Genomic DNA, 21,668 nt, shown 5'->3' on the forward strand with positions numbered 1-21,668 from the left:
GTATTGAACCCTCCTCTCCCCCCTTGTGTAAGCATTTTGAGGGCAGGTGTTTTTTTTAACTTTGTTTATTGTGTCCTGGAGCAATGCTTTGCATGTATCAGGTACTTTGCAAGTTTTTATTACATTGAATATTAAAAATCTGTTGTCATTTCTTTTTGTTAGGGCCAAAGACATAATATATGTAATATTACCATTTATCTTCTTGAAACATAAAACTGTGTCAACCAAGTGAAATATTTGATTTGTCTCCCTTGAGTACTGAATTTTTTTTTTCATGATGCCTTTTTTTCCCATTATAATTATTTCCAGATATTCTCTCTTTCCCTCAACCCATGGAGTTCTTCCTAATGACAAAGAACAGTTAAATAGAACTAATAAATCCATAACCTTTAGTTATTCTTTCAAGACCATTAGAAGTTCTGAAGAGGAAGCAGACATTAACACCAAGGGAGATGGTGAGGGACAGGGAAGACTCAGTACAACTCTGATTTTTAAGAATTGCATTGACTTTTGATTATGTAACTGAGTTACAGGGAAGTTTGTTATACTGATGTTAGTATATGCTTCCATTATAAGCATCAGATGTTTCTCACAGTTGTCTCAAATTTTTTTAAAAAGTCAGAATCTATTTTAGATTTATTTAGGGGAGCTTGCTATTTAAAGAAATAATAACAGCTAGCTTTTGTGTAGCACTTTAGAAGTTTGTAAAGGACTTTACGTGTGTGTATACACACACTGAATTCTTTTTCATTTATTTATTTAAGTGACTTTCATTTATTATTTATTTATTTGTACCATTCTTTTCTTTTTAAATTTTGAGTTCCAAATTCTCTGCCTCCCTCCCACTTCCTCCCACACCCACTGAGAAGGTAACCAAGATGATATTAATTATACATGTGAAATCATGCAAAACATATTTCCGTATGAGCTATATTTTTTAAAAAGCAAGAAAAATAAGATTCATCATATTGATCAGAATAGTCAAGTCTTTCACAGTTGATCATCATCACAACACTGATGTTGTTGTGCACAATGATTTCCTGGTTTTTCTCACTTCACTTTGCATCAGTTCATGTAGGTTTTGCCATGTTTTTCTGAAACCATTTCCCTGGTCATTTCTTATAGCATAATAGTAATCCATCACAGTCATATACCATAACTTGTTCAGTCATTCCCCAGTTCGTGAGCATCCTGTCAATTTCCAGTTCTTTGCCACCAAAAGAGTTGCTGTAAATATTTTTTGTCCACATTGGTTCTTTTCCTTTTTCTTTGAACTCTTTGGGATCCAGACTTAGTAGTGATACTGCTGGGTCGAAGAGGATGCATGGTTTTATAGCCCTTTGGTAATATCTCTAAATTGTTCTCCAGAATGGTTGGATCAGTTCATAATTCCGCCAGCAGTGCTTTAGTGTCCCAATTTTTCCACATCCCCACCAACAGTTGCTATTTTCTTTTTTTTTTTTGTCATATTAGCCAATCTGATAGATGTGAGGTGGTACCTCAGAATTGTTTCAATTTGCCTTTCTCTAATAAATAATGATTTAGAGCATTTTTTCATTTGACTATTGATAACTTTGATTTCTTCTTCTGAAAATTGCCTGTTTATTTTCTTCAACCATTTACCTATTGGGGAATGGCTCTTACCTTTATAAATTTAACTCAGGTCTGTACTCAGTATATCTTTGAGAAATAAGCCCATTCTCAGAGAAGCTTGCTGTACAATTTTTTGATATTACTTCATTGTCTATGGTACCTTTTAGCAAAATGTAGTTTCCCCTGATTATTCCTTTTAATTACGTCTATTTTTGCTTTTGCTTTGTCTGAGACCATGGTTGCTATCCTTGCCTTTTATTAGTTCAGCTGAAGCATATTAGTTTCCACTCCATCCTTTATCTTAATTCTGTGTGTGTGTGTCTTTCTATTTCAAGTGTGTCTTATAAAAATATATATTGTTGGATTCTACTTTGTAACGCATTCTGCTCTCTGTTTCTGTTTTATGGGTGAGCTCATCCATCCCATTCACATTCACAGTTAAGATTGCTGTGTATTTCTCTCTATCCCATTTTCTTCTGTTTTTTCTTCCCTCTCTTTTTATCCTGCCCCTCCTAAAAAGTCTATTTTGCTTCTAACTACTGCTTCCCTTAATCTGGCCTTCGTTTTCTCACTTTTTTTATCATCTTCCTTTAATTGGTGGGGAGACCAATATACACACATATTCTTTTATCCCCTTCCCCTCCTATTTTTCTATTGGGTAAGTTAGATTTCTATACACAACTAAATGTGTATATATATTCTTCCCTCTTTAAACCAGTTCTGATGAGAGTGAGGTTTAAGCATTGTCCATCACTCCCCCACCCCTTTTCCTCTTCACTTTAAAAAACTCTTCCTTTTGCACCTCTTTTATGTGAGAAAAATTTACCCATTCTACCTTTCCCTTTCCCCTTTTCCCAGTGCATCCCTCTTTCTCATCCCTTCATTTTTACCCAAGATAATTGACTTACACTCATGCCCTCTCTATGTAAACTCCTTTTAACTGCTCTAATAATGATAAAGTTCTTAAGAGTGACATGTATCATTTTCCCACATAGGAATGAAGACCCTTCTGATTACTATTTCATGTTTACCTTTTTATGCTTCTTTTGAGTGTTGTGTTTGAATGTCAGATTTTCTGTTCAGCTCTGATCTTTTCATCAGGAATGCTGGAAAGTCTCAATTTCATTAAATATCCATTTTTTTCTCCTTAAGCTCAGTTTTTCTGGGTAGGTTATTCTTGGTTGTAATCCTAGCTTCTTTGCTTTCTGGAACGTCATATTCCAAACCTTTCACTTCTTTAACATGGAAGCCAGTAAATCTTGTGTGATCCTGACTATAGCTCCACACTGTTTGAATTGTTTCTTTCTGACTCTTTGACGTATCTTCTCTTTGACCTGAGAGTTCTGGAATTTGGCTATAATATTCTTGGGAGGTTTTTTTGGGAGGGATCTCTTTTAGGAGGTGAGTGGTGGATTCTTTCAATTTCTATTTTACCCTCTGGATCTAAGATATTGGAGCATTTTTCTTTGATAATTTCCTGAAATATGATGTCTAGGTATGCTTTCTTGGATCGTGGCTTTCAGATAGTTCAGTAATTCTTAAAGTATCTCTCCTTGATCTATTTTTTGGTTAGTTGTTTTTTTGATGAGATATTTTACATTATTCCTACTTTTTCATTCTTTTGACTTTGTTTTATTGTGTCTTGATGTTTCATGGAGTCATTAGCTTTCATTTATCTAATTCAAAAATTTTTTTTTGTTAGGCCTAATTCAAAATTTTAAGGAATCATTTTCTTTAACAAGCTTTCGTACTTCCTTTTCCATTTGGCCAATTCTGCTTTTTAAGGAGTTCTTTTCTTCAGTGAATTTTTATGCTTCCTTTACCATTAGGCCAGTTCTGATTTTTAAGGTGTTAATTCTCTTTTCATAATTTTCTTGCATCACTTTCATTTCTTTTCCTAGTTTTTCCTCTGCCATTCTCAAGGCTGTCTTTAACTCTTAAAGGACTTATTATTGGGATTAGCTGTTTTCTTTGAGGTTTTGCAGCTATTTTCACATTGGTATTTTCTTCTGAGTTTATGTCTTATTCTTTGCCATTGTGGTAGCTTTTTATGGTCAAATTCTTTGTTGTTGTTGTTGTTTGCTCTTTTTTTTCCTATTTCCTATTTTTTCTATTTCTTGACTTTGAACTTCATGTTAAAATTGGGCTCTGCCCACCTCAGGGTGAGGAGTCACTGGCCGAGGCTTCAGACTTTTTTGTGCTACTGTTTTCAGATCTAGGTCTAGGGGTCTGCAAATTTTTTGTACTTCCAATGTGGTATTATCCTGGGAGAGATATGGTCACTGCTTTCCTGGTCTACTTTTTGGTCTTTACCCAGAAAGGACCTCTGGTTCCCTGCAGCCACAAGTACTAGCTCTCTCTTTGCCCAGGAACAATGCCTGGGGCCCTTACGGTAACCCTTGTGACCAACCCCCAACATCCTCTCTGTCCTAGAATTGGGACCCAGAACTGTGGTAATAGAGTTAGGCTGGACAGGGCCAGCTATACCCAGTGCCAGGAAAGAATCGTCTGTAATCTCTTTCTGACCCTTTTACCATCTATGGCCTGAGAGCTTCCAAAGCCGCTGTTGCAGTGGCGGCTGTTGCTGCTGCTTCATTTGTTGGCTCTGGACAGGCTTCCATCTCTGTGTCACAGACTTTTCCTGCTTTCCTTCTAAGTTTTCTTTGGCCAGAAAAATGTCTCACCTTGATCTTTTTCTTGGCACTGCCACTCCAAAATTTGATTTGAGGAATTATTTTAAAGTTGTTTCTAGGGGAATGTTGAGAGAGTTCAGCTGGGTTACCTCTAATTGGCTATCTTGGCTCCAACTGAGTTCTTTTTTTTTTTTTTAAATCTCTTTTTAATTCTTTTTAAAAGCAAATAATTGGGGCAGCTAGGTGGCACAGTGTATAGAACATCGGCCCTGGATTCAGGAGGACCCGAGTTCAAATTTGGCCTCAGACACATAACACTCAATAGTCACTTAACCCCATTGCCTAGCCAAAAAAGAAAAAGGCAAATAATCACCTCCCAATTTACTTGTTTTGTAGAATCCAAATTGTCATGTTAGATTTGTTTAAAGTAAACTATGTCTTTATTATAACTGATAACTATAATAAGAAACATCCCTAATTTCTTAAGTATGAAACTCTAGAATTCTTGTTTCATTTGCCTGTATTATAGAAGGTGCCTACTTGGTTAGCAGACATTTATGGATTGAAATTAAAAATTATAGTTTTGTTTTTTTCTGCTTTCAAAGCTTTTCAAAAAGCTTCTTTTAGCAAGGAGCTCAGTTGCTTTATGTGATAGGTTGATTTCTAGCAACGGCTTTCTAACGTGGAATGTTTTCTTGGGTGAAAAAATTAGCAAGGAAAGGTTGTGACTCACAAGTCTAGAATAAGCCCTAATTCTTCTTGTTCCAGCCTTTATTAGAATGTGCTATATCCCAAACTGGGCTTTGTGTTGTTTCCTGAGTACTTAGCAGTGATTTAATGTCTAAGTGTGTGCATTGGTAGTTCAGTGTTAGAATTCTAGCCTGCCATGCAGGAAACCTGGATTCAATTCCTGTCCAGTGCAAGGTAAAATGCTTTAGGAGCCACCTATGTAGTTCGGTGAATAGAGCAGTGGGTTGGAGTCAGGAACACCTGCATTAAAATCCATCCCCAGCCACTAGCTGTGACCTTGGGCAAGTCATTTAACTTCTGTTTGATTTAATGCACTGGAGAAGAAAATGGCAAAGCATTCCTTATCTTTGCCAAGAAAACTCCATGGACAGTATGGCCCTCGGGGTTATGAAGAGTTGGACATGACTGAACAACTGAAAAGCAAAGATAATTTAATGATTATTTGAAATTTTATTTTCTGTCTAACCTGTCTTGAAGTGCTGGATTACAAAGCATATGATCACACTCCTTTACAATGGATAAGAATGCAGAAGAATAAAATTTGAAGTTAGCATTTTGTGATCTTCTGTAATAGTTTAGCTTAGTAATGAATTAAATTTAGCACCCGAAAATATGAGGCCTGGCCTTAATGAAACAGTGTAGTTGACATTTTTAGATTAATTTTTAAAAACCACTTCGTTCTGGAGTAGAGATCCAGCAAAACTCCTTAATGCTCCCAAACCAGATTAAAATCTAATTGGGAAATGTTTAGCAAAATAACTTGTGGTTTTCTAAGTCAGTATGCAATTCTCAGATTATCTATTTCTGTTAGTTTGATACTACTGTTGTAGAGGATGTAGAGATTAGTTGATATAGGGAGAAAATATAAAGTCTAAACTTTTGTGTATATCATGTTTTGACTGTTGTAGAGTATTGGATTTCAAGTCACAGTGTGCTGGTTCTGCTGCTTACTGGCTGTATGACTATGGATAAATCACTTTATATCTCAGTTCCCATATCTATCAAAGGAGGGACTTGGGCTAGATGATCTCTGAGAACAACGTAGAACTCTAAATTTGTGATCTTATAAAATTCAGAGGCCTCCAACGCATTTCTTATCATGTGGGGTTTTTTGTTTGTTTCCATAGGAATTTGTTTGCTAATTATCTGTGTAGCTTTAAAGCTAAAAATATTTCATGTTCTGGTCAGAAGCATTGTGGTATATAATACATCCTTTAAAATGTTGGCATGTTCTTTCTGAGATATTGTAGACATCTTCTACTCTGTGTCGCTTTTGGTTGAGAGAAAAAAAAGGAAATGCTAAGAGTTAACCGTCTTTTTAACTCTGCCCAGATCCGAAGTGTTCTAGCACATATACAAGGCAACATCACACATAAGCGTCATGCCCCCTAGGCTTTTATATTCCACAGGGTGGTTTTTAACTTTATTACATTGAGATTTGGTGATTAATTTCTATATAGAGAAGTTTTTATAGAAGTATATCCCAAGGAAAGTGTGATTAAAAGCACTATTCAATTTTGGATTGTGTGGGTTGAATGCATGTCAGAATGCTATTGCGATAGTGCAATGTCACAAAAGAGTGCAGCAAAAATCTAGCCTGAAAAAGCAGTGGGTGGGCAGTAGAGTGCAGAACAAAACACCCCAGGAGACTATATCTGTTTATTACCAACATTAATAAACGCTTACTGACTGTGCTTATTGAGTGGGAATGCTAAAGGGAATAGACAGGAACTTGAGTGTGGGGTGCTGAGGAACTACTTTTGCTATCCTCATGGAATATTGTGTTTTTATTTATGGTTTGTTAAATGTTTTTTCTTATGGGTGCTGACTTGAATGTACGTCCTTATTAGAACTCATCCTTTTTATTTCTCAGTTTCTTCAAGTTAAGATGATAGGTAGTATAATCGTTGGAAGTAGTTATTTTTATCTAACTTAATTTAGCTAGAATTTTGATTTTATGTCATGAAATTCTCAGTGATCATACAAAGAGTGTGCTTTTGACACAGATACTTTGTGTTTTGGAGTACTAGGATGGAATGGATGAATAGCTGTCTTGAATACCTGCTTAAATCATATGAGTGGTTCTATTTCAACCTAGAGGAGACATACCAAGTGGTATCTCAAAAGACTGATCTGCAGACCTGTTTTGCTTACTGTCTCTTTTGGTGATCTCTTTCATGAGTTATGCTCTTGATGTGGGAAATGCCCATGTCACTGAAATCATCTGGATAGGTTTGTTACATTGTACATAATGCTAAATTAAATTTCCTTAAAGATAGAAGCAAAAGTCAAATGACCTTGATAAATGGAACCTTGAAGTAGAATTTGATCTGAACTTTAAAGGAACTATAAGACTTGCATTGCGGGAGGGAGAATATTCCAGGCCCTGGAGCTAGTGATAAACATGGTGTGTGTTGGGAACAGTAAGCAACTGGTTTGTTTGAGGTGGAGCATTCTCATTGTAGAATATGGGAGGGGTTGAAGATTTTAGATGCCAAGCTAATGAGTTTGAACTAGGCATAATGCACAAAAACGAACCATTTACTTTCTTGTATAGAAAAATGATAGAATAAAAATATTCTGGGAAGTTGAGTATGACACTAATATGCAGTAATAGCATTAGATGACCTGTGATGGCCCTTTCAATTCTTAGTCTGTGATGCTCTAAATTGGACTTATGTAAGCAGTTAGAAATTTAGTAGAAGCATGTGCAGATAGTATAAGTAAACATTTTAAAGGTTTCTCGTTGTAAAGCTCTCAATTTTGCCCTTCTTTAATTGGCAGCTTTCCTTGGAACATTCAGTCCCTCATATGTATATCTACTTATTTATAAATTAAATAATATACTGCTGTACTCATAATTATGTACATTATAAAAGTTATACAAAAACAAAAAATTAAAAAAGAATGAGATAAAGAAGAAATATTTGGTCGTAGAGTCAAACCACTGGAATTTATTGAGTAGGGGAGTAATACTACACTTGAAACTTAGGAATTTACTTTGGTAATTTTGTAGAGGATGACTTGCAATGAGAAGTGACTTGAGGCAGAGAGATCAATTGGGAGATTTTTTTTCAGTAGTCTAGGTGAGAGTTAATGAGGGTCTGAAATTCAGTGGTAGCTGTTTGAATAAAGAGAAGAGGGAGCATATGTGACCCATATGGAGGTAGAACTCACCAGATTTGGCAACTGAATGGACTTGTTGAATGTAAGATGAAGGAAACTGAGGAATCAAAGATAGCACTAAAGTTGTGATTACTTAGTTACTGGAAAAATGGCAGTGCACTTTTCAGAAACAGAGTGGTTTCAGAGATGGTTGGGTTTGGGAGGAAAGATAATATAATGATACCTGTGAATTCAGATCATAATCTATCCATGCTTTTTCATTATGTGTGACTCACTCTGTCTCAGGAAAAAGAAATGGAAGAGATATAGGCCTTTTACTTGCCTCAGGTGGACCCTCACTGCTGCTAGGCACTTTTCACTACCCTATTCTCCTTAGCAGCTCTTTCAAACCTTTTCATCCCCCCCTTAAAGCCTACCACCCCCCCACTCAACTGAGAACTTTGCCTTGTATTTTACAGAAGAAATTGAGTCTATTTGCCATAAGCTCCCTCTTCTCATGAAATACCACTCAGATGCCTTCTGCTACTGTCTTCTTCACCCTTGTCTCACATGATGAAATGACCTTACTCTTTACAAAGACTAACTCCTCTACTTGTTCAAGTGATCTCATTCTATTCCATCTCCTCCAGCAGATTGGTCCCTCTGTCATCCCCACTTTTTCACTTATTTCCAATCTCTCCCTCTCTACTGGCTCATTTCCTACTGCCTATGAACATGCCCATGTCTCTACCATCCTCAAAAAAACCTCACTTGACCCTTCCATCCCTGCCAATTGTCATCCTATACCTTTTCTGTCCTTTGTAGCTAAATTCCTTGAAAAGGATATCTACAATAAATGCCTACACTTTTTCTCCTCTGACTTGCATCTTAATTCCTTACAATATGACTTCAGACATTATCATTCTACTGAAACTGCTTTTTCCAAAGTTACTAATGATTTTTAAGTTGCCAAATCTAATGGTCTTTTCTCAGTTCTTTCTCCCCTATATCTCTGTAGCCTTTGATCATTCTCTTTTCCTTGATACCCTCTTTTCTCTAGGTTTTCTAGGACACTCTCTCCTACTTCTCCTGCTACCTGTCTGACCTGTCCTTTTCTGTCTCCTTAGTTGGAGTCTCTTAAAGTTCACTCCTTCTAACCATAGGTCTCCCTCAGGGTTCTGTCCTGGACTCTCCTCTCCTTCTATAGTACTTTACTTGATCTCAATAGCTTCTGTAGATTTAATTACCATCTGTATGCTGATGATTCTCAAATCTACCTATCCTGCCCCAGACACTCTGCTGACCTCCAATCTTACATCTCCAACTGCTTTTTATACATCTTGAGCGGTATATACAAAAGACATTTTAAACTCATTATGTCCAAAACAGAACTCTTTTCCCCTAAACTCTCCCCCAGCCTACCTTCCCTATTACTGTAGAGGTAACACCATCCTCTCAGTCCCTCATTCTCACAGTCTTGGAGTCATCCTGGATTCCTTTCTACCCTCATGCCCCATATCCAAGATGTTGCCAAGTCCCGACAACTTCATCTTTGCCACATCTCTTTTATGTACTCCCATCTCTCCTCTGATGTTGCCAGCATTGTAGTGCAGGCTGCCCTCAGCATTTCATACCTTGATTACTGTAATAGCTTGCTGGTGTGTCTGCCTGCCTCAAGTCTCTCCACCCCAATCCATCCAGTGACTTCCTGTTGCCTCTAAGAGCAAATACAAAATGCTTTATTTGACATGCAAAACCCTTTGTAACCTAGTCCCCTCCTACCTTTCTAGTCTGTGTGTTCAAAGCAAGGCAAATGCTATTAATGGGCTTTATCAGGTATATCATTAATTTTATTTAGTTTTAAATAGTTTTGTTCTGTAACTTCCCCATTCTGATATCCTAGAATTTATTCTCTATGCCTCTTTTACTTCACTCTCCAGTAAGTTTCTGATAACCAAGAATATTATTGGAGCATATCTTCCTCATTCATACATCTATCATTAGTATATTATGAAAAATCCTGTTTGGATTCAGTCAAATGAGTTTTGACTGTATTTCCATTTGCCTGTGGGCATACCAAACAACAGTGTTTGTTTTTGTTTTTTAATCTAGTTTCAACAAATAATAGAGTGTTTTGGATTATATAGGTTCTTTGTTTTCTGTCTGTGAAAGTCACTCCTCTTGGTCTCAGTAGATGCTTTTAATCAGTTAATATTCTAATATTCTTTAATTCTTTATTTGTGAGTAAAGAATGATGAGTGCTTTTCATAATGGCTGCAAATTCACTCTTAAATTTGAACTGGAGTGTTGAACTTCTTTTCCCATTGTGAAGTTATCTGTCTACTGCCATTATCCTGTTTATTCTCTAATGTCTAGAATCATCACTACCCCAGAGTAATTTGGTTTAATTCATTAACAGACTGCAGAGTCACACACAAATAATATCTTAGTATTCAGAGAAGAAAGGGAATGACTCTGGGTATGATGCTGCTCTTTTCCTTTAAGTTCAAAACTACTTCAGTCAGTTCTACTTTCTACACTGGAAAAGATACAGAATTGGATGTTGGTGACCTGAGTTTGATACTTTTTACCTGTGTGCAATTGGGCACATCACCTAACCTCTCTGTGTCTTAAGTTTTCTCATCTGTAAAATGAGGGGAGTCAAGCCAGATTGCCAGACTAGATGCTCAGAAGAAACTGATTTTTGAATGATTCTTAAATATTTCCATTTTCTTTTATTTTGAAACTTTTATGACAGACTTTGTTATAGTGGAAAAATTGAGGTTCTTGGTGGAATTCACTGTAATAAATTTGTTCTAAATGTTAGATTGAGGGTCATATGTTCCATATAGGAGACAATTGAAGGAAGAGGAGTTATACCAAGGTGGAGCTACAAACTTACATTTATTGGGGGTAGCTAGGTGGCGCAGTGGATAGAGCTCCGGCCTCCGAGTTAGGAGGACCTGAGTTCAAATCTGGCCTCAGACCAAACACTTGACACTTACTGACTGTGTGACCGTTGGCAAGTCACTGAAAATACACTATTTTTTCAGCATATGAATGTCTGGTTTGGAGTGAGCATTTAGGCTGAAGAGGTTTCTGGGACATGATGGAGAAAGTCTAGAGTGTAACCTGGAGATAGATATGATTTTTTTATTAATTTATTTATTTTTAGTTTTCAACATTCACTTCCACAAGATTTTGAGTTCCAAATTTTCTCCCCATCTCGTCCCTTCCCCCACCCCAAGATGGCATGCATTCTAAATACCCCTTCCCCTAATCTGCCCTTCTTTCAACCCCCCCTTCTCTTATTCCCTTCAATTTTCTTGTAGAGCAGGATAGATTTCTATACCCCATTGCTTGTATAATAGATGTGATTTTTGCTTCATAATTGGCTATCTGTTTTAATAGTGAAACTCAGTGGCATCTCAGTGAACAAAGATGTTTTGAGTAGTTTAGGTGAAAGATGCCTATTTTTAAAGAGTTATCAGTGAAAATCATTTAATGTTTCTCATTGTGGTTTTTCTTAGTATATTCTTACATTTGTTCTTAACTTTCTTTGGTGTTGTGTGTGTTTGTGCTTTATTTCCCCAACAAAATATTAGTGATTTGGAGGTGATTTTTAATAATCTTACTTTTAAAACATTTTATATGGTATACATTGAAAAGAGTCTGGGTCTTTTGCTTTCATGATCACTGTGGATGATTGGGAATTTTTCTCAAAGCATTTGCCTTAGGTTTTAAATTTAGTTTCATTGGAGTAGTTTGCTTAGATAATCAGCTAGCTTTTTAAAAACATACACACTGGGGCAGCTAGGTGGTACAGCAGATAGAGCACTGGCCCTGAAATCAGGAGGACCTGAGTTCAAATCTGGCCTTCGACCAAACACTTGACATGTACTAGCTGTGTGACCTTGGGCAAGTCACTTAACCCCAATTGCCTTACCAAAAACAAACAAACAAAAAAACAAAACCATACACACTGACTCTGTCCTTCCCCTTCCCTCATTGTTCAAAATGTAAAACTCCTACCCTTTGAAAGGTTGCAAATATTTTTTCTTATTGAGGAAAAAGATTTCTTGTTAGCAATTGTAGAGTTTATTCTTGAACTTCATTATTGAAAACAAATTTGGGGGTGACCAACCTGGTTAATGTGTGACTTTGTGAATAGGTTGTTTAACTTTTCCTCCCTCTGCTGGCTTTTGAGGAATGCTACATAGAATTAGCTGGTAATTTTTTAAGAAAAGAAGCATACAAGGTTGCCATTTCATATAAAGAACCAGTAAAAATCTCCGCTCATTCACAAATCAGTTCATCTGTGTCTAGGAAGTGAAAGGTTTATTAGAATGTTTTCATGTTCTAATGTTTGATAATACTTCTTTCTCATTTTCTAAGAATGTATTAGAATACCTGTAATTGTAGAATCTTCATATGGCAGTGAACTTGATGGTTTTGTCTATTATTATCATCATCATCATCATCATTATTGTTTTGAGAAGTTTGAATGAAAGATGATCAAACCTGCATTTATAAGAGGGGAAGGGGAGCATTAAGGCAGATTTCAGATTGTTTCTTTTCTTTAGATTAATTAGGAAGAGGAACTGAAATTGGAGAATAAGAGTTCTCCCTCCCACCACTCTTTGCTTTAAAATGTTTTATAATTGTTCTTTGCTCTAAATTAAAATACAAAAATTTCACATAGGTCTTCAGATGATATTAGTTATACACCTATTTAGGTCCAACCAGTGGTCTGCTCACCTCGATGCTTTCCTTTTCATGCTGGCCTTAAGGGATGGTTTGCCTTCCATGACATTACCTTTACAAAATTACTAATGAACACCCCCATAATCCCCCTTAATAGTCAGTTGTTTATTGAGATCTTTAATTTAGTAACTTAAGATTTTAAAAGATATTAAGATTATGATCTGCCCCCAGTAGTAATATGTTTGTGTTTGTATAACATCTTTCTCCCAGAATTTAAGTGTAACAAGACTTGTTTCATAGTGTAGTGGAAAGAGTTCTGGATTTGGAATCAGAGGACCTGGGTTCAAATATAAGCTCTGCTACTTATTGTCTTTATGATTTTGGGTAAGTCAGTTGGTCAGTGTTTTTGTGTGTGAAATAGTTGTTGGACTAAATGGCCTTTAAGGTCCCTGTCACTCTAAATCTATGAACCTAGGCTTCCTTATATAACCATGTTGTTTCACAAGCTCATTACTTCTTCTAAGAGCTTTTCTTTTTCAGTTAAGGTAAGCTACTGTTCTACAACTTGTTATAGGGTTGCGTGGGGGCACTGAGAGGCTAAGTGACTTTCTTGGGGTCACAGAGTGGTATAACATAGTTTATCAGTTCATCACTTAACCCAGGTCTTGCTGACCCTGAAACTGGCTCTCTTTGCATTATACTGTGCTACTTCTTACGTTAGAGTTTCATCTGCTAACATTATATCATTTTTATTATTTATGCAGAATAACAGAATTTCAAAATTTCTAGTAAAAAGCAGAACCCAGGTTATTTTTTCCTATTAGTAAAACTGATCTGAATTAAAAAAAAAAACAACCCCAGTTATACATTATTTTGGGGTAGCTAAACTATTAACATAATTACTAGCTTCTACCTGATTCAGAAAAATAGGTATCATTCTGTTGTTTAAGTAATATGCCATTTCTGTTCATTGATTTTTTTTTTTTGTATATTTCTGTACAGGTCACTTTCCTGTTGAATCCTTGATTTAGTTTCCCAGTCCTCAGACCTGCTCCATGATCTAGATCTAGGAAATACTCGGAATTTTGAAATGAAGATGGAGGAGGCTGTGGGAAAAGTTGAAGAACTTACTGAGTCTACAGTCCCACCAAAGACATCTGAAAAACAAGAAACAGTGCAGACAGAAGATGGACCTATAGAACTAGAATCTCATTCTCAGAAAGATGGTGTGGGTGATTCTGCAGTTCTTTCATCAATGCCTTGCTTGCTGATGGAATTGAGACGGGACTCCTCAGAGTCTCAGCTGGCATCTACAGAAAGTGATAAACCAGCAACTGGCCGAGTTTATGAGAGTGACTCTTCTAATCATTGCATGCTTTCACCTTCCTCCAGTGGACATCTGGCAGATTCAGATACATTGTCTTCCGCAGAAGAGAATGAGCCCTCCCAGGCAGAAGCTACTGTAGAAGGAGATCCTTCTGGAGTGTCTGGATCAGCTGTTGGTCGCAAGTCTAGACGGTCCCGATCTGAAAGTGAAACATCAACAATGGCTGCCAAGAAAAACAGGCAGTCCAGTGATAAGCAAAATGGCCGAGTTGCAAAGGTTAAAGGTCACCGTAGCCAAAAGCACAAAGAAAGAATCCGGCTACTGAGGCAGAAGCGGGAGCTTGCTGCTCGCAAGAAGTATAACCTGCTGCAGGACAGCAGTACCAGTGATAGTGACCTGACCTGTGATTCAAGCACGAGTTCATCAGATGATGATGAAGAAGTTTCAGGGAGCAGCAAGACAGTCACTGCAGAGATACCAGGTAGAGGATGTTTTTTAAACTGAACGGTAAAGCGCCTGACACCGTTTCTCAGCTGTCTGGCTCAGTTAGATGAGTGACATTTGAGAAAAACCAGGAGACCTGCAGCTCTGTGTAAATTTGAAGACTGCAGTGTATTAACAAGACATGGCCAATTAAAAACAAAACAAAACAAAAACCAAACCTGTTCTGAGTTTTCCTGTGCATTTTTGCACATCAGCAAAAATATTTAAATGGTAAATGATAGGGACAAGACTTTTTAAGCCATGGAATTTCTCACAGATCTTTTTCTCTGTAAACCCATTAAATGAACTCCCATTATTGCTTTTTAGTATTGATTAGATTTAATAATCGTTATACAGCTTCATTACTAAATACTTTCTCCTGAAGAGTAGGCACCTTGTTTGATTATACAGCAGCTGCATCTAAGTTTATGGTGTCTGAAATAACATGTTCATCTTTTATCTGAGTTTTCTCATAACTTCCTTACTGCTCAATACAGTGCTTGCTCCTTTTATGTTTTATGATTCTGATATACATTTCAATGCATGACAAGTTTAGTTGCTCTTGTTGTGCATTATTTCTATGTGAAGCTGTCACTTATTTCATTAAAAAAATTGTTTTTGCAAAATTTCCCCCTTAAACCTTCAAAGCTTTTAAAAATTTTGAACCAATCTGTTTTGAACCAATCTGTTGATACTAGCTTTCATGTTTCAAGGGTCTATAATTTATTAAATCTGCCTCCACCATATAATTGGGTGTGACAAAACTATTACAGGGGCAGCTTTATAGTTCACAGAATAAGAAAGATGAGGTCTTGAAAGTTTCTCAATTGGTGAATCTTCCTTTCTGAATGTAGCATGATTAGAATATTTTGCAAACTCCTTACCTAGCATCTCTCTGATCTCGCTTTTGATTTTGCAACCCTAAAGAGGGGGAAGTTTTGGTTTTCCAAATTTTTGTGGGTGGTCATACTATTTCTTTCTACTTTTCTAAAGGTTGTTTGGGGTGTGCTTACCTCCACATGATAGAAAACAGCATATTGCTGATGTAAAAGGAGCTATTTAAAGGAAAATCGAATTGGTTAGCTAAATCCACAGACCCAAACCTATATAAATTGCATAACAAGAATGATTGTAAAGCACTTTATACATATTAAAGTGCTGTATAAATGATTATAAGAATAAAACATAGTATCACCTGTACAATGTTATGCATATTAAAGATGAGTTTTTCAGAGTCTTTAGAAATATTTGTCACTGTTTCACTATCTCCATTGAGTGAGTGGGGTTTGTTTCCCTGTGGGAGCTATCTCTTTGATATGTGGTCACACTGGAGCTCCTCCTGGGAAGTGGGTTAAACGATGAAAATGAAGCTCAGCATTTAAATACAAGAGAGAGGTGAAGATATTTGAGTTGTTATAAGGTAAACTCTACGTCAGCGGTTTTTAATCTTTTTTGCATCATAGACCTCCTCAGAATGTGTTTGAATGCATATATATACAAATGCATAGTATTGTAAAGGAAGCAAATACATTGAAATACATTTATCAAAATATTTAAAAGCACCTTTCCCTTTCCCTAAACAAGGTTAAAGATGCCAGGAAAAGAACCCCTGCTCTAGGCAATTTTAAAATTTTTATACTTAATAGTGATTTTACTAATAGCAAAAAAAAGGAATGCCTTATAACAACTTTGAAAATCTTTTCTCTTATGTTCTGTTGGTGAATTCCATTGCTTATGCCCAGCAGTTCAATTTGTCCATATGATGGCTTTCTGATACTTTTATTTTTAAAATTTTATTAATTACATAGTTTTCAGGTTTATAATTTGCTTCTGTGACGTAAGATAGCTGTAATTTACCCTACAGTTTTTCTTCAAATGTAGGTTTTTAAAAGTCTGAGTTAAATAAACTGCTCATTGAAAACCAGGCAAAGTCCATTTAAAGGTAGTGTGAGGAATGACCTAATTATCCCTGTTGCTATGCCTAATTCAAGAGCCAAGTTTATATGTTTCTATTTTCTAATAGTTTTGCTAGTGGGTTAGCTTCATTACTTCTATTTTAAATCAATAAATAAGTGTTGTTCAATTTCCTATTTCTACAGAGCTTATTAGCTAAAAAACAAAAATTCATGATTTCTCTCAGTACGTTTTCTGACTCACAGTAGTTCACATTGAGTGAAAATGACATGTAGTGAGTTTTAAAATAGTGCAGTGGTATTTGAAGTGACTACTAAGAAGCAAATCATTAATAAGATGAGGGTCAGAATAACAATAATTCACGTTCATAGAATACTGGAAGAGTGTCATAATGCTCTCCTTATAGCACCTCTTTGAGGTAGTGCAAATATTTATTCCTATTTATAGATGAAGAAATTGAGGCATAAGGAAGTGAAATGACTGCCCAGGATCACACAGCTGGTAATTGTTGCAGCTAGGATTTGAACTCAGGTTTTACCAGCGCTCTTTCTGTATACTACTACTACTACTACTACTATATATCTTAGATTGTAAATGGAAATTCAGTTTAATTTGTGATTATGCTTTTTACTTTAACTATAAAACTATAGATCATGTGGATTTTTAATGTTAGTCACCTCAACAAAATCATGTCATCGCTGAAATCATTTTGCTAGCATGCATTTATTTTTGATGTGCTTATTATTTTGACATAGATATACCTCAAGCTCCCAAGGAGAGTCAGTGTGTTTTTAGTATTGAGATAATAAGCCTTATTTGCCCGAAAGACAAGTGTTAAAAGTACCATTGGCAAATTTACCAATTTGGATACATTCTGAAAGAACTTTAGTATAAAAACATGGAAAATGCAGATAAGCTGGAAGAAATGCAGCCAGGCTGACAGAGAACCTTGTGGACAGCTGAGTTCAGTAGAATGTCTGCAGCTTCAAAATCAAGGACAGTCAGGTTGTTTGAGGCTTTTGTTATTTGACATCTTTTAAAAATATATTTTAAGAAAAATAGCTGTTATTTTAGGTTTTTCTTGTTTAGAAGTGATCTTGAAAGTCAAAGGAGGAATCTATTTTAAAAACTGGATGGATGGGCTTTTACTTTAGTAAATAATTCAGTAAATATTCAGTAAATAATTGCTGGTTGAGATTCCATGTGTTCATCCTTAAGAATTGAGTTTATGATTAGGCCAACAAATTATTATAGAGGTAAGAACTGTTTATTTAGTGCAAGGACTTAGTTTTTTGATGGACAGCTAGAACTAGATTGTGTCTTGGCTCCATTTGAATGTCCAAAAAGGGTGTTTGTTTTTAAGAATAAAGTCTCTTGGCAAGTTTCACAGATTATCTGGATGTTTTAGTTAATTGATTTTGAGAATTGTGAAAAAGATAGTATAGGGATAGAGAGTATTTTGTAGTGAACATTAATGTAATGATAATGCATAATTATAAAAGGTTTATCTTTGAGGAACAAAAGTTCTTTATAAAAATAATCTTATTAATAGATTATCCGTTATTCTGTTGTTAGTTTCTTTTAGAGCCTTCTTATATTTAAGGGACTGCTTTTTAGAATCCTGAATGTAAATTAGATTATAATTAGATTCTCAAAGTCTGTTCTTGGAAAAGAATTTTTATGTTTAATTCATATGGCTTTTTAAAAAATACATGCAGAGAGGAAAAGTTAGGATTTGATCCAACTCAAGAAATTTAATGCTTTGGAGAAGCTAATCAGTGATGTGTACTAGTACATTTCCAGAGAAAACCAAAATGAAGGTTTTTCCTATACTTGTGTAGTTCTTTAAAAAGATACCTTTGGGTAATTTTCCATACCCTTTGCTTTAAAATTATGCATTATTTTTAAATGATATTGTGAATTCTTTTATGTGATATCTGGGTAATGTTTGTGTCTTAGATTTGCAAGCTTCCAAGCCTGTGGAAACTTCTCTTGGTAGAAGATTTTTGCTAACTTCTTTTATTGATATTAATCTTTTTAGTCCTAGTTCCTTGTTTTCCTCACTTGTTTGTGTAAGTATAGATAATTCTTTCATAAAGGAAGCAAGTAACTCTTAATGTTTTGGTGTACAAGAATGCAAAGGGTAATGCAAACTCCTTTTTTTTTTTCAAGAGTATGAGAGAGTTGACAGTAGATTGTGTAAATGAATCTAGGAGATTAGAACAGATTCACCTACATTTTGGCCTTTGTGACTTAACCCAGTATCTATAGCCATCCACAACTAATTATCTTTACAGATTGTCTCCATTCTCTAATCGACCCTCCCACCAATCATTGCTCAGCATTCTTTCAGAAATAAATACAGAATCTCTGATGCCATGCAATTAAAACATCCACTTTACTCTTCTTAAACTGTTCATTTAGTTTTATTTGCCCAATCTTTATCTTGTGGTCAGACTCTTTAAAGTAAAGGTGGTGTTCTTGAAGTTCCAATTAGCAATAAACTAAATGATATCCTGCAGTCTCAAGAAAGGTAGTAATTTTAATCATAAAATATTGCATGCTGCTTTGGACATTTGTTAACTGTGAAGACATCTAAAAATTATTTCTGATAAAGGACTTAATAGTTTCAAAATTCATTAATTATGGCAGTAGAAATATTCATGGATATAGAATAAGCCACTTATAGTTGAAAATATGTATATGTATATATATATGTATATATATATACACACACACCTATTTTGAAACAAGGGTATAGTAACATAATGATATTAGTGACACGCCCCTTCCCCCTCCATTTTCCCCCTCCCCTTTTCTAAAAAGTATTTAAATCTTTCAGGTAATTGGAGGTTACAGGCTACTTGCTCATCAATTTTGTATCCACCTGGCCATTAGCATTGTTTATGCTGTTTTCCTGAGTTAGCATGTCTTAATAAATATAATGTTCTGACTTAATGATGTCTTATCAAATGGCCTCAATGTCTTTAAAGCTGGCTTCAGTCGTGCTGGGGGATCTGGAGGAGCGACCAGGGAAATTCCAGGATTGCTTGACAGGGGCACCGTGTGGGATAGGAACTGCATAGGCAATGTCCTGGAAGAGGCCATGAACTGCTTTGCCGAGATGCAGAGGCAGACAGAGGAGAAATTTCGCATGTGGATAGAAAAGCTAACCCGCCTGGACACTGAGGAAGAAAGCAAGCAGCAACTGGAACCCAGGGAACCTAAAATGCAACTAGTTGGCCAAAGAATTCCCCCTACCACCCAATCAGGTGCATCTGTACAGATCCCTGAAAGCCACGTTCTTCCACAGCAGCCCTTCAGTTCTTATGTGAGCTGTCAAAATATTGATACTACATTAGAGTTTCCGACGACTTTTAATAACAATTTTCCAACTAACTTTTCAGAAAATGGAAATATTGCAGAGCATGATTTCAATCAGTCACAAACTTAAAATAAATCTTAAAAGCTTCTTTGGATTATGTTAAGAAAAACATACTTTTCTCCCTGTGAGTTGCTTTCCCCTTTGATGTTTTAAACACAATAACAATAAATGTTTTAAGAAAAATTTATGTGTTCAAAACAAAACAAAAAATCACCAAAGCTTTGTCAGATATAACCTAGAATCCTTGTTATATATTCTTGGAGCATTAGAGTTATGTTTATCATGCCATAATAGGAGTAATACTCATCTATCTGCATTTTGCATGCCAAAATTATATGAAAATTTAATTTAAAATTTTGACACTTAAGGAATCCCATTGCATCGATGTAGTTATGAGCATTTGCTAATTCATGTGTATCTGTCTGTACGTACATTCCGCAATTTAAACTTCCCTAAATATCGTTGTTCCCTTCTTTATTCCAATTTGGCAGATCATATAAAGTAATCTTACCTCAGAGGTTGTATAGGTAATGAGTGTGCATGACCATATGATGTCCCATTAATCCATGTAACATTTAATCACTCATTTTTATTCAGTAATCTTTTGTGAATTTCATTGCTACATAATTAAAATAACACATTCATATGGAGGAAAAAAGCACTGAATTCATTCATCAAAAATTGAGTACCTATGAGATGCTCTAGGAAGCCTAAAGATGAATGAATAAAACAAGTCACTTTCTTAAAAAACCTTGACTTGTATTTAGAAAAAATGATTGTTTCATATATTGGTACATAGATGAATGTGTATATCCAACTAAGAATTCAAAGCAGAAGATACGCAGCTGTTATTAAATTTTTACTGGCCACCATTGTACTCTGAACTAAAATGCATACATTTCCCGTGATCTTTTTAGAGTAATCTAATTAAAAATATCATTTGTCAATAGATACTTTTGAGTGAAGTAGTCAGTTAGGTAAGTGACCTATTGTTTGCATTTAATTTTATTTGTTAGACTTGGAATTATTAACCCAAGGAAATACGCATAAATGCACATACATTGGAACTTCAGTAGGGCACATTAAGATAATTGGGGTGGCTTATCACAAGTTAAAATTATTATGCCATAGGAGATATATCTGTAATATACAAGATTCAGAAAAAGTGATTTTTATTTTTTGAGTTTATATGAAGAGACACATTGAGAATATTCATGTTTTAAAAAAGGAGAAAGTGTATAATAGGAATAAATTATTTTGGGCCTTTACAATAGTTCTCTTTTCTCTTGGTGCCATTTTCTTGGCTTAGCCTTAAAAAAGTATCTTTTAGCTCATTCTTTAAGATTACATCAGTATAGTTGTAATCAACTTTGAAGGATATTTATTTTAATGGATGACAAAGTTGCAGTTGTGATTTGAGGAATGTCTTAATTATGTATTTTGGAAATTTAGAGATAAATAGATAGGTTGTGTTTGGAGTTTTTTTCCTATATCATTATGAGCTTTGTGAATTTAGTTTTGAACCTGTCAGCGCACTGTGTTTAGAATTGAAGTAAAAAGAATAATTTTTTTTGTGTTGAAATGAAGAGCATTTATTTGTAGTTTTTAATTTAACCTAGAGTGTATGTTTTTAATAGCCTTCCTGTTCAAGCTGATGTTTTCTCTCCTGTTTTCATTTTTGTGTGTGTGGCTTAGAATTGGAAAAATAATTCTTTGTGATTTTTTTCTTTCTACCTTTCCTGTGTCTCCACCTCACCCCTTCTTTGTCAAGAGT

General features: G+C 35.5%; 1 protein-coding gene across 4 annotated transcripts in view; it reads left to right on the plus strand.

Moving 5' to 3' along the window:
• CUNH18orf25 (chromosome unknown C18orf25 homolog) overlaps window positions 1-21,668 on the plus strand; it is a 106,551-nt gene that overhangs the window by 50,830 nt on the left and 34,053 nt on the right. For 3 of the 4 annotated variants that reach the window (XM_027868962.1, XM_027868959.1, XM_027868961.1), the window contains exon 2: window positions 13,788-14,593. In XM_027868962.1, the coding sequence (XP_027724763.1) occupies window positions 13,876-14,593 (718 nt within the window). In that variant the 5' untranslated portion in view covers window positions 13,788-13,875. Of the gene's footprint in view, window positions 1-13,787; window positions 14,594-19,502; window positions 20,029-21,668 lie in introns of those variants that run through there. The other variant, XM_027868960.1, reaches the window with a different exon arrangement.

The sequence above is a fragment of the Vombatus ursinus genome, unplaced genomic scaffold, assembly GCF_900497805.2.
Source record: "Vombatus ursinus unplaced genomic scaffold, bare-nosed wombat genome assembly UNPS02014791.1, whole genome shotgun sequence".
Lineage (NCBI taxonomy): Eukaryota > Metazoa > Chordata > Mammalia > Diprotodontia > Vombatidae > Vombatus > Vombatus ursinus.